The sequence below is a fragment of the Mandrillus leucophaeus genome, unplaced genomic scaffold (assembly GCF_000951045.1).
Source record: "Mandrillus leucophaeus isolate KB7577 unplaced genomic scaffold, Mleu.le_1.0 Scaffold230, whole genome shotgun sequence".
Classification (NCBI taxonomy): domain Eukaryota; kingdom Metazoa; phylum Chordata; class Mammalia; order Primates; family Cercopithecidae; genus Mandrillus; species Mandrillus leucophaeus.
This window is the reverse complement of record NW_012102366.1, coordinates 1,077,979-1,089,868: the sequence shown is the minus strand read 5'-3', so window position 1 is coordinate 1,089,868 and position 11,890 is coordinate 1,077,979. Positions and strand designations below refer to the sequence as shown.

Below are 11,890 nucleotides of genomic sequence, written 5' to 3'. Positions count from 1 at the left end.
GTCTCTACTAAAAATACAAAAATTAGCCAGGTGTGGTGGCACGCGCCTGTAATTCCAGCTGCTCGGGAGGCTGAGGCAGGAGAATCACTTGAACCTGGGAGGCAGAGGTTGCAGTGAGCCGAGATCGCGCCACTGTACTCCAGCCTGGGCAACAGAACGAGACTCCATCTCAAAAAAAAAAAAGAAAGACCAGAGAAGGGTGACAGAGCCGTGGTCGGGGAATGCTCCCCGTCAAGGAAGAACAACATTTCTGCAGAGCCCTAGGTGGGCCTGCTTGTCCCCCTTACCCCCACCACCAGCCTCGTCCTCCCCAGGTGCCGCCCGCCCCTGTCAACAAGGATGACTTTGCCCTGGTCCAGCGGCCCGGCCCAGGTCTGTCTCAGGAGGCCGCCCGGCGCTATGGTGAACTCACCAAGCTCATACGGCAGCAGCATGAGGTGAGGGGGAGGCCCCCAGCCTGTCCCCCAGGGGCGTGACCCTGCTTCCCCTCTCTTCCCTTCCCTCGACTCACTGCCTTCTGTTTCCCCAGATGTGCCTGAACCACTCAAACCAATTCACCCAGCTGGGCAACATCACTGAAACCACCAAGTAAGTGCCCCGACCTGTGCCAGACACTTGCACCCCCAGCCACCCATCGCCGGGGCTGGGGACATGAGCAGGGCCCTCCCACCGGCAGGTTTGAAAAGTTGGCGGAAGACTGTAAGCGGAGCATGGACATTCTGAAGCAAGCCTTCGCCCGGGGTCTTCCCACACCCACTGCCCGCTTTGAGCAAAGGACCTTCAGCGTCATCAAGTAAGACTCCTGATCTATGCCCCACCACGTGGCCCCAATGGCCCTTTGGTGGCAGGGGGGTGGGGGTGTGCTCCCCAGAAGCTGGCGTAAGATTTACATCTGGAGGAAAGTTTGAATGGGTGGAAGAGCACAGAGCGTGCAAAGGCCCTGGGGCAGACATGAGATACAAGTGAAGGATGGCGAGGGTGCAGTCACAGTGACACATTTGGGAAAGATCTAGAGAGTACAAAGGTGTATCTTGTCCCAGGGCCTGGGTGAGTCCATGGGAGACCAGAGATGAGTTATGGCTTTGGTGGGTGTTGGTCTTGGTACTATTAAGTCTTCCCACGCCAGGAGGAGTGGGGATCATTTTCTCCACTTTTTTTTTCTTTTTTAATTTTGAGACAGAGTCTCGCTCTGTTGCCCAGGCTGGAGTGCAGTGGCGCGATCTCTGCTCACTGCAAGCTCCGCCTCCTGGGTTCACGCTGTTCTCCTGCCTCAGCCTCCCAAGTAGCTGGGACTACAGGCGCCCACTACCATGCCCGACTAATTTTTTTATTATTTTTAGTAGAGACAGGGTTTCACCATGCTAGCCAGGATGGTCTCGATATCCTGACCTTGTGATCCACCCATCTTGGCCTCCCAAAGTGCTGGGATTACAGGTGTTAGCCACTGCACCCAGCCCGTTCTCTCCACTTTCTAAACGAGGTTAGGTGCAGCCACTGGCCCTCCAGTGGTTCTCAGCTGCCCCTGGGATAACCCACACCCCTTACCCTGGCTCCCCAGTCTCCACACAGCCTGGCTCCCTGACACCTCCTCTCTGCCTCCTGTCCCTGCTTCACTCAGCTCTGGCCACATGGGACTTTTTGTCCCTCCTACAAACCAAGTATGTTCCTACCCCAAGCCTCTGCATCAGCTATTTCTTCTGCCTTCACCCTCTTCCCCAGGTCTCCATGTGGCAGCTCCCTGTTGACATCTAGAGTCATCTGTGATGTCACCTTCCCTCTGAGAGGCCCTCCCTGTCTATCCAAGCAGTCTCTTCTGAGCACACTCCACTCTCCCCTCTCTGCTGAGTTTTCTATTGTTTCTCTATTTATGTACTTGTGCTCATCTGTCCACTCAGCTAGATTGAGCACAGGGTATGGGTATTTCTTGTTTAATTCTAGATCCCCAGCAGCTAGGCTACCGGCTGGCACATAGTAGGTGCTCAAGAAATATTGGGAAATGAAGGGAAGGTCTCCTAGCAGCTAGGGCACTGGTTGATGCTTAGTAGGACTCAAGAACTATTAAGTGAAGGGAATGTCACCCAGCAGCTAGGGTACCTAGCACACAGTAGGTACCAAATAAATATACGCGGACTGAAGAAAAGACTCAAAAGTGATCCATTGCCGACCTGAACAGAGAACTCTAGTCTGTCTGATTCTAAAATTAGCTCAGGAGCTGAGATGCCCCCAAAGGCCAGGGTCGGGTTTGTTCCCAGCCCCCACTGGAGGAAGAAAAGGCAGGTGGGCAGTGGGACTGAGGTACCTCTGTTTCCCTGCCCACCCGCCTGCCCACCTGCCCACCCGGAAGGATCTTCCCTGACCTCAGCAGCAACGACATGCTCCTCTTCATCGTGAAGGGCATCAACTTGCCCACACCCGCAGGTGAGGGGGCTGTAGGCAGGGGTCAGGGTCATGGGGACCCCCTCTCTGCCCAGCTCTGACCCTTGTTTGCCCACAGGACTGTCCCCTGGCGATCTGGATGTCTTTGTTCGGTTTGACTTCCCCTATCCCAACGTGGTATGTGGGGAGCTGAGGAGGGGAGGGCTGCAGACTCAGTGGGCCAAAGCCAGGTCCCAGGCCCCCGAGATTTCCTGCCTCCTCTCTGGTCATAGGAAGAAGCTCAGAAAGACAAGACCAGTGTGATCAAGAACACAGATTCCCCTGGTGAGCCTCAGCTGGAAGCACCCCACCCCTACTCCCTTGCAGCAGAAGGGATGTAAGACCATGGCCTGACCCCACCCAACTTCCTCTCCCTCCTTCCCCCTGCAGAGTTCAAGGAGCAGTTCAAACTCTGCATCAACCGCAGCCACCGTGGCTTCCGAAGGGCCATCCAGACCAAGGGCATCAAGTTCGAAGTGGTTCACAAAGGGTGAGCTAGAGGGAGCCATGGCCACTGGGTGGGCTCCAGGGGAGGGGAGCTGCTCTGAACCAACCATCCTGTCCCCACTATACACACGTACACACAGGGGGCTCTTCAAGACTGACCGGGTGCTGGGGACAGCCCAGCTGAAGCTGGATGCACTGGAGACAGCATGTGAGGTCCGGGAGATCCTTGAGGTGAGAGGTGGACATTCATTTGCATGCTCCGGTATGGCCATGCTACTCATTAACATTATTAAGACAGTTCCTGCTTTGAGCCCCCTATGAGCCTATCTGTTGACCCAACCCCTCCCCTCAGAGCCCCAGACCTCCCTACTGCCCAGCCCTAAATACTTGCAGCACCCCACTCCACCACTCCATTATGATCAACTGGTATCTCAGCCATACCATGGGCTTATATTTTAGAAGCCACTCTTGTTCTCCCTGGTCCTGGCCCTGGGCCTTTAGTCACTTCCTGCTTCCCACCAACAGTTTCTCCTTACCCCTATCTAGGTCCTGGATGGTCGCCGGCCCACAGGGGGGCGACTGGAGGTGATGGTTCGGATTCGGGAGCCACTGACAGCCCAGCAGTTGGAGACAACGACGGAGAGGTGGCTGGTCATTGACCCTGTGCCAGCAGCTGTGCCCACAGTGAGACCCCCCACCCCTACCCATCAGCAATCCCAGGGAGGAAAGCTTGGTTCAGGGGCCCAGGACTCACAGGACTGGTTCTCTCCTCTGAAGCAGGTTGCTGGGCCCAAAGGGAAGGCACCTCCTGTGCCTGCCCCTGCAAGGGAGTCAGGTAACAGGTAGGTATCTGGGCCAGGGCATGCTAGAGAAAACACCCAATTCCCCTCTCAGCCCCACCTGGACAGTTTCCCACCAGGCACAAATTGGACCATGTCCCTCTCCTGCTGCAAAACCTTTCCTGGCACCCCTTTTCCCAGAAGATCCAGATTAAACTCCTTTGTTTGGTCTTTAAAACCTTTTGTGATCTGACCGTTGTCAATATATCCAGGCTTCTCTCTCCCCACTCCCTCCTGTGGTTCATGGCCATGAATAGTTTTCACTGGCCTCTGGACTTCCGTGGGTTCCAATGCCCTGAACACCCCTACCCTTGTTCCTCTGCCCACCTCTGATTCCTTCTTTGGATCCCAGCTTGGCTGTTACCTCCTCCAGGAAGCCCTCCCTGACCACTAGGCATCATAGTTTCCTGGGTGTGCAGCCATCGTCCCCACTAGGTTTTGGGATCAGCAACACCGGGTGGGTATCACCTATCTCCCACCATACCCCCAGTGCCCAAAGTATCTTTTTTTTTTTTTGAGACGGAGTCTAGCTCTGGCGCCCAGGCTGGAGTGCAATGGCGCGATCTTGACTCACAGCAATTTCCGCCTCCTGGGTTCAAGCGATTCTTCTGCCTCAGCCTCCTGAGTAGATGGGATTACAGGCATGCGCCACCACACCCAGCTAATTTTTCTATTTTTAGTAGAGACGGGAGTTTCTCCATGTTGGTCAGGCTGGTCTCGAACTCCCGATCTCAGGTGATCTGCCTGCCTTGGCCTCCCAAAGTACTGGGATTACAGGCATGAGCCACTGCGCCCGGCCTTTTTTTCTTTTTTTTTTTGAGACAGGACCTTGCTCTGTCGCCCAGGCTGGAGTGCAGTGGTGCGACCTCAGCTCACTGCAACCTCCACCTCCCAGGTTCAAGCAATTCTTCTGCCTCAGCCTCCCAAGTAGCTGGGACTACAGGCACATGCCACCATGCCCGGCTAGTTTTTTTTCTATTTTTAGTAGAGACTGAGTTTCACCATATTGGCCAGGCTGGTCTCGAACTCCTGACCTCGTGATCCGCTCGCCTCTGCCTCCCAAAGTGCTGGGATTACAGGCGTGAGCCACCGTACCTGGCCCAATGTGTCTTTCGAATTAACAGGGTTGGGTTAGGGGAATCTCTGCAGTCCCTTATCCTTCCTCTACCCCTTAGATCAGCCCGGCCCCTGCATAGCCTCAGTGTGCTGGCCTTTGACCAAGAGCGTCTGGAGCGGAAGGTGGGTATCCATCCTGCCGGGCTCCATGGGGCAGGACTGGGGAGTCCTGGCGGGATCTTCACAGGCCCCTCTGTATCCTCCAGATCCTGGCCCTCAGGCAGGCGCGGCGGCCGGTGCCCCCAGAAGTGGCCCAGCAGTACCAGGACATCATGCAACGCAGCCAGTGGCAGAGAGCACAGCTGGAGCAGGGGGGCGTGGGCATCCGACGGGGTAGGGGTTTGGAGATGGGCATCTCGTGGGGGACGGGCTTGGGGATGGGCACAGTACAGGAGGGTTGGGGGCAGCGAGGCCCCACCCTAAGCCCCCATCCCCCCACCATCCATTCTCAGAATACGCAGCCCAGCTAGAGCGGCAGCTGCAGTTCTACACGGAGGCTGCCCGGCGCCTGGGCAATGACGGCAGCAGGGTGAGCTGGGCGCGGGCTGGGTGGACGCTGGGCAGCGGGCAGGGCGGGACCTGCAGGGACTACCTGCTGAATGCCCATCCCCCACAGGAGGCTGCAAAGGAGGCACTCTACAGGCGGAATCTGGTAGAGAGTGAGGTGAGCAGCTCAGGAGACGGGGTGGTTGGGGGATCACTGTGGTCATAGCCCACCCCGGTGACCCCAGGGGCCTCTCTCCCAGCTGCAGCGGCTCCGCAGGTGAGGAGCCCGTGGGGCAGGCAGCCCCCAGAAAGTGGGCAGCAGGCCCCGACACCGGGAAGAGCTGACACAGCCACGGACCAGACAAGCAGACAATCAGCGGACAATTGGTTCTGGACTTGCCCCTCGTCCGGGCCTCCAGCCCAGCCAGAGCCTCTGTGGCTGTGGGTGTGGGGAACGATCCCTGCCAGCCAGTGTATTCCCCTCACCCAGGCCTGGGTGGGCCCAGAGAGTCCTGTTTGCACAGCCCAGGGGAGTCCGGCCTCTGGCCCGCCCCGGAGCAGGGAGGGTGGCTGGGACCAAGCCCCGAGAGCCCCTGCAAGCACTTTACTTCCTGTCCCTCCCCGGCCTTAACCCCAAAGCCCTCCTGCACCCCAAAGAAGCCGCTGAGGCTGGCCGAGCCCCACTGTCTCCCCAGGGGCGTCGACCTGGCCCAGCTGGGTCCCTAGGGCCAGCACATGGAATAAAATAGCCAGGGCCACACTCAGCCCAACTCTGTCCTGTCTGTTTGTTGCTCGGACCCTTGGTGGCCAGGCTAGGTCTCCCCACCCACCCCCCAGTTCCCCTGGAGGTAGATGGGGAGGTGCCTGTTAGGGGAGCAGGTTTGGGGAGGGGCAGTGTGCTTGTGAAAGGCGCTTTTTTTTTTTTTTTTTAGAGACCAGGTTTCCCTCTGTCTCCCAGGCTGGAGTGCAGTGGCACAATCAGCTCATTGAAGCCTCCGACTCCTGGGCTCACGTAATCCTCCTGCCTCGGCCTCCTGAGTCATGGATTACAGAAGGGCACCACCACACATCCAGCTTGAAGGGTGCATTTCATTCCCATGCTTGCTGTGTGGGGGACACACGTGAGGGGCCCTGTATCTGTCACCCAGTGTTTTTTCAGTGGGTGGCCTTGGGCGTCCCTGCAATCACACGTGGCTGGGTCGCACAGGGTGCTGTCTGGTGATCCCAGTGTGTGTCTTAGGACCTCAAAATTCAGTCCTGACCCACTTAGCATCGCAGAGCCTCAGTTTCCCCAGCTGGACTGGTCGTGGGGAGGAGTCTGTGGACAGAGCCCCCAAAGGGTGCCTGGTCCGTGCTGAGCGCTGGAAGGGTTTGGCTTTATTGTTGATGCCTCCGTCCGTGTTGGGAGTTTGGGGTAGGGCGTGTCCTGCCAGGCCAGCGTGGTCTGTGAGCCTGGAGTATGCCAGCTGCGTGCCTCGGTGCCTTGGCCAGTGCCAGGCAGAGCAGGCCCAGCCCTGGAGGCCCAGGAGAGCCAGACAGAGGGCCCACAGTGGGTGTTGTCTCTTCAGTCCACGGCCCAGCGGAGCCCCAGGAGTCTGGGCTGCTCTGCTGGACCTCTCCAGGATCAGGGGCCCCCTGCCCGTGGCCCACGTGGGGTGGTGGGAGGCAGCTGGATCAGGACCTGCTCCGGATTCCCTGCTGTGTCCACCATGCGCAGGTTTGGGAGCCCCAGGAAGGCCTCGGCCGCGATGCTCGTCATGTGAAGCCTGTTGGCCCTGCACAGAGAGGCGGTCGTGACCCTCCCAGGCCCTCCCCTGCCCACCTCCACCCCTCCAGCCACCCTCGGGGCACCTGAGGAAGAGGGCACGCAGGCGGGGCGTGCTGAGGAAGGCCTCGGGGCCCACGTGGCCGATGCGATTGCCCTCAAGGTGCAGCTCCTCCAGGGCCTCAGGCAGGTCCGGGGGCACAAAGGACAGCTCGTTGTGGCTGAGGTCCAGCATCTGGGCAGGGGGTTATAGATGGTGTCGTGGCAGCCGCAGGCCTGGGCCACTCAGCTCAGCCAGCCCCCAACCTCTCTCCTTGAAAGTCTCCTGCCTCCTTCATACCAGCCTGTCCCTTCTGCCCCCACCCCACATGACTGCCAAATTCCTCCCCTCTGCAGTGGTAAACTAAGGCCCTTCCCGGGAAGGCACAGACAGACGGGTCCCCACTTGATTAAATGATTCAGTCAATTGCACCATACCTCTCTCATCACTTTTTTTTTTCAAGAGACAGGGTCTTGCTGTGTTGCCCAGTCTGAAGGGCAGTGGCCCGATCATGGCTCACTGCTGCCTCAAACTTCTGGGCTCAAGCGATCCTCCCGCCTCAGTCTCCTGAATAGCTGGGACTACAGGCATGCAACACCACGCTTGGCTACGTTTTTTTGGTAGAGATAGGGTCTTGCTATGTTGCCAGGCTGGTCTCAAACCCATAGCCTAAAGCAATTCTCCTGCCTTGGCTTCCCAAAGCACTGGGATTACAGGCATGAGCCACCTCACCCAGCCTCCTCATCACCTTCTAACCCACTCTTAACATTTTCTTGTTCTGATTGCTTGACCAGCTAACTGGAATGTTTGGGATGTGGCAGTGCAGGCAGGGGGATGGAGAGGCCCTGGGGATAGTGTGGCTAACCAGCCTGTGCCTGACCTGGAGGGCTTGGAGCTCATGCCAGGTGCCTGGCCCGATGTCACCGACCCGGAGCCGGTTGTGCGCCAGGCTGAGCTCCTGCAGTTGGTCCAGGCCGGTCAGAGGTTCGGGCTCGAGCATCCGCAGCTGGTTGCGTTGCAGCCGCAGGGTGTGCAGGCCAGTGGGCAGGCCCATGGGCAGCCGGGTTAGCTGATTCCCCGCCAGGTCCAGGCTGCGCAGGGTGCGCAGCCGGCGGAAGGCCCGGTGGTGCACGCGGGCGCTGGTCAGGCGGTTATAGGCCAGGTTAAGCTCCATCAGGCCCGGTGTGGCGGCCAGGTCGCGGGCACCCAGCGTGGCCACGTGGTTGTGGGGCAGCACCAGGGCACGCAGGCGGCGGGGCAGGGCCAGAGGCACGCGGTCCAGCCCATTGCCATAGAGGTGCAGCGTGTGCAGGCCCTGCAGCGGCCGCAGAGCCCCGGCGGGCAGCCCTGAGCTCCCCAGCTGGTTGTGCTGCAGCAACAAATAGCGCAGACCGCGCGCCCCGTGCAGCCGAGCTGCCTCCACCTGTCGGATGTGGTTGCGGCCCAGGTGCAGGATAGCCAGGGTCCGGGGCAGGCCGGCGGGCACGGTGGTCAGCTGGTTATGAGAGAGATCCAGGTATTCAAGGCTATGCAGCTTGCTGGTAGGAGAGAGGGTCGGTGTCAGGTGGGGCACTTGGAGTGGGGTGCCTGACAGATTTTGGCGGGGAGGTTGGGGAGTGGTCCTGAGACAGATTTAAGCTGGAGATTTCAACTTGGGAGTGATGCGTTGAGAGAGCTGGGTGGGAGGTAAACTTGGGGTGCTCAGGGCAGATTCCAGCCTGAGAGTTAGCTACGGGGGTGACCAGGGTAGAGGCGAGACGGAAATGCATGTGAGACTTACGATGTCAGTGCAGGGCTGTGGGGAACAGGGACACCCACCCAGTGCTCTGCCGAGCCCAGTGAGCAGCAGACACTCAGTAAATGAGGCCGTGGCTTAGGAGCCATCCAGGGAAGGGGGACTGAAGGTTGGGACCCCCGACTATAAATTCTCAGCCCCTTCTGCCCCTATCATCCTGTACCTGAAGGTGGTGGCATCCAGGCCGCTGTCAGTCAGCTGGTTGTGCTGGAGGTAGAGCTCGCGGAGTTGAGTCTGGCGGCTCAGGGCTCCTCGGGGCACCTTGGAGATGAGATTGTTCTGGAGAAGGGAGAACAGAATGAGACCTGAGTCTGGGATGAGGGCAGCGGGAAGCCACAGAAGGCTCTTGAGTAAGGGAGTGATGGGGAGCTTGCCTTGAGCTCAAAGTGATTTCCAATAAAGTGATTCAAAGAAAGATAACTCCGACCACTGGAGTTCTGAGGGGCAATTGGGAAGGATGGAAAGCTAGGAACTGGAGGGGTCCCCCTGGAAAGAGATGAAGGGAGTCTGGCCCCAGGGTGGGACCTACAGCAGGGCTACCTGCAGGTGGAGCCGCTCAAGTGAGGGTGGCAGGCTGGGCGGCAGGTAACTGAACCGGTTGTTCGAGAGGCTGAGGGTGGTGACGGCCTCGGAGCCGCGGAAGGCGTCAGGGGGCAGGCCAGCGTTGCTCAGCTGGTTGTTGTGGAGGTACACGGACCTGAGGAGAGCCAGGCTCCGGCCACCAGCCTGCCCCTCGCCTCCCACCACCCTACTCCCACACCATACTCTGCTCAGAGTCGCCTTCAGAGAGTGTGTGTGTGTGTGTGCATGTGTAGCGTCTGTGTGAGAGTAATTGTGCATGTGTGCATGTGACTGTGTGTAGGTGTGCAGGTGAGTGTGTGTATGTGTTGTATGAATAGATGTGTGTACATGTGTGTGAGCAGTGTGCATGTGTAAGTGTAACGAGTGTGTGCATATGTGGAGTGTGTGTGCACGTGTGATTGTAAGAGTGTGTGGGTGTGCATGTGTGTATGTATACGCAAGTGTGTGCTATGTGCCTGTGCATAAGTGTGTGTGTGTGTGTGTGTGTGAGTGTGCAACTGTGTGTATGTATGCATATGCAAGAGTGCGTGGGTGCATGTGTGTACATATGTGCATGAGTGTGTGCCTGTGTGCATGTGATTGGAAGTGTGTGCAGGTGTGTATGTGAGTCTGTGTGCTTGTGTGAGGATGTTATTGCATGTGCATGCATGAGTGTGTGCCTGTATGCATGTGATTGGAAGTGTGTGCAGGTGTGTATGTCAGTCTGTGTGCTTGTGTGTGCACGTGATTGCATGTGTGTGCATAAGCATGTGTTCGTGTGGTTGTGTGCAGGTGTGTATGTGAGTCTGTGTAAGAGTGTGTGTGTGTGTGTCCCTGCACATACTGTCTCCACCTCAGTCTGGAGTTCTGACACAGCATACAGGGCCCTGTCTCCCGCCTCACTCTCCTCCCAGGGTATAACTGTGCCCTCCTCTCACTCCCCAAGCAAAGGATCTGCCCCCAGTTAAGCCCTCCAGGGCAAGGCATTTTTTTTTTTTTTAAATTTTGAGACAGAGTCTCACTCTGTCACCCAGGCTTGAGTGCAGCGGCACGATCTCCTCTCACTGCACCCTCCACCTCCTAGGTTCAAGCAAGTGTCCTACCTCAGCCTCCTGAGCGGCTGGGATTACAGGCATGTGCCACCACACCCAGCTAATTTTTGTATTTTATGTAGAGACTTGGCCAGGCTGGTCTCGAACCCCTGATCTCAGATGATCCTCCCATCTTGGCCTCCCAAAGTGCTGGGATTACAGGAGTGAGCCACTGCGCCCGGCCAAGGGCAAGGTCTTAACTCCCTCATTGCTCCTAGAACCAGGCGTGACCCAGACGTATCTGAGGCCTGGGGGCCTGGGCTGGGCCAGGGCCTACCTGAGTGCCGGCTTCTCCCCAAAGGTGAGGGGGAAGATCTCCATCACTTGGTTGGCAGCCAGATCCGCGACGCGGAGGGACCGGGGCAGAAACTGAGGGGCCACTGAGAGCTGTGGGGACACAGCCCACAGCCGCACTGGTCCTGGTGCGCCCTGGCCCCACCCCTTCCCCAGCAGAACTGTCCCCTCCACACCCTGGGCTGTGTGACCGAAGCTGCACCCTCTCTGGGCTCAGCCTGCGGGTGGGGCTGGGGGCTCACCTTGTTGTGAGCCACGTAGATGTGCTGCAGCTGGGTGAGGGACTCGAAGGCCTCGTCAGGAAGGCCTGGGAGAGTGGGGGGCAGTGAAGGCCTGGTCTTGGGTGGAGGGGGAGTCTGGGCTCCCAGCTGCCTCAGGGTTCTGGGCTGGGAACTGGCAGAGGCTCCCCAGGCCCTCAGATCCCCTCCTCCCCATCCCTACTCAAAAGCCACAGCCCCCAACCCCCACCCCAGCCCCTGAGTTTCCATCCTGCTCAGCAAAGGGCAGTTCTGGGAACTGCGACAGAGCTGCCCGCAGACGGGGCGGGGGAAGGGGATGGCAGCTGAGACCTCGGTCAGTCCTTCAGCCCCAGAGAGGCTGCCTCCCTCTGCCCCTCACCTTCTGAGGAGATGAGGTTGTTGTGGAGGTTGAGGGTTCGCAGGCCACTGAGGCGGGACAGCTCATTGTAGGGGAGTTCCTGGAGCTGGTTGTTCTGCAGGGCAAGAGTTGGGGTGTTCACACCTGTGACCCCATGACCAAGTGACCCCAAGCACTGATTCTCAACTTCCCATCAGCCCAAACCAGCCTCATCCCATCTTCACCCCCACAGTTGATCCTAAACACCCCATCATCCTGACCGGTTTTGTAACTGCCAAGATGTCAAACCCCAAACCCGCATAACCGACCCCAAATGCGCCATCACCCCACAACCGACCCCAGGTCCCCCAACACCCCCACAATCAACCCCGAAAGTGCCATCACCCCCACAATCGACCCCAAATGTGCCATCACCCCCACAATCGACCCCAAATGTGCCATCAC

General features: G+C 58.5%; 2 protein-coding genes across 7 annotated transcripts in view; one reads left to right on the top strand and one right to left on the bottom strand.

Moving 5' to 3' along the window:
- CC2D1A (coiled-coil and C2 domain containing 1A) overlaps window positions 1-6,067 on the top strand; it is a 20,520-nt gene extending 14,453 nt beyond the window's left edge. Inside the window, exons 14-28 of one of the 2 annotated variants that reach the window (XM_011981798.1) lie at window positions 315-437; window positions 530-588; window positions 677-793; window positions 2,345-2,418; window positions 2,495-2,553; window positions 2,649-2,700; window positions 2,806-2,905; window positions 3,003-3,093; window positions 3,409-3,546; window positions 3,643-3,704; window positions 4,877-4,940; window positions 5,024-5,150; window positions 5,270-5,346; window positions 5,434-5,481; window positions 5,564-6,067. In XM_011981798.1, coding sequence (XP_011837188.1) covers window positions 315-437; window positions 530-588; window positions 677-793; window positions 2,345-2,418; window positions 2,495-2,553; window positions 2,649-2,700; window positions 2,806-2,905; window positions 3,003-3,093; window positions 3,409-3,546; window positions 3,643-3,704; window positions 4,877-4,940; window positions 5,024-5,150; window positions 5,270-5,346; window positions 5,434-5,481; window positions 5,564-5,584 — 1,212 coding nt within the window. In that variant the 3' untranslated portion in view covers window positions 5,585-6,067. Of the gene's footprint in view, window positions 1-314; window positions 438-529; window positions 589-676; window positions 794-2,344; window positions 2,419-2,494; window positions 2,554-2,648; window positions 2,701-2,805; window positions 2,906-3,002; window positions 3,094-3,408; window positions 3,547-3,639; window positions 3,705-4,876; window positions 4,941-5,023; window positions 5,151-5,269; window positions 5,347-5,433; window positions 5,482-5,563 lie in introns of both variants that reach the window. The other variant, XM_011981797.1, reaches the window with a different exon arrangement.
- Window positions 6,068-6,378: 311 nt separating this feature from the next.
- PODNL1 (podocan-like 1) overlaps window positions 6,379-11,890 on the bottom strand; it is a 22,499-nt gene continuing 16,987 nt past the window's right edge. For 2 of the 5 annotated variants that reach the window (XM_011981793.1, XM_011981794.1), the window contains exons 3-8: window positions 11,468-11,561; window positions 11,092-11,156; window positions 10,833-10,942; window positions 9,444-9,600; window positions 9,067-9,182; window positions 6,664-8,646 (exon numbers count right to left, since the gene is read on the bottom strand). In XM_011981793.1, the coding sequence (XP_011837183.1) occupies window positions 7,860-8,646; window positions 9,067-9,182; window positions 9,444-9,600; window positions 10,833-10,942; window positions 11,092-11,156; window positions 11,468-11,561 (1,329 nt within the window). In that variant the 3' untranslated portion in view covers window positions 6,664-7,859. Of the gene's footprint in view, window positions 8,647-9,066; window positions 9,183-9,443; window positions 9,601-10,832; window positions 10,943-11,091; window positions 11,157-11,467; window positions 11,562-11,890 lie in introns of all 5 variants that reach the window. The other 3 variants (XM_011981791.1, XM_011981795.1, XM_011981796.1) reach the window with 3 other exon arrangements.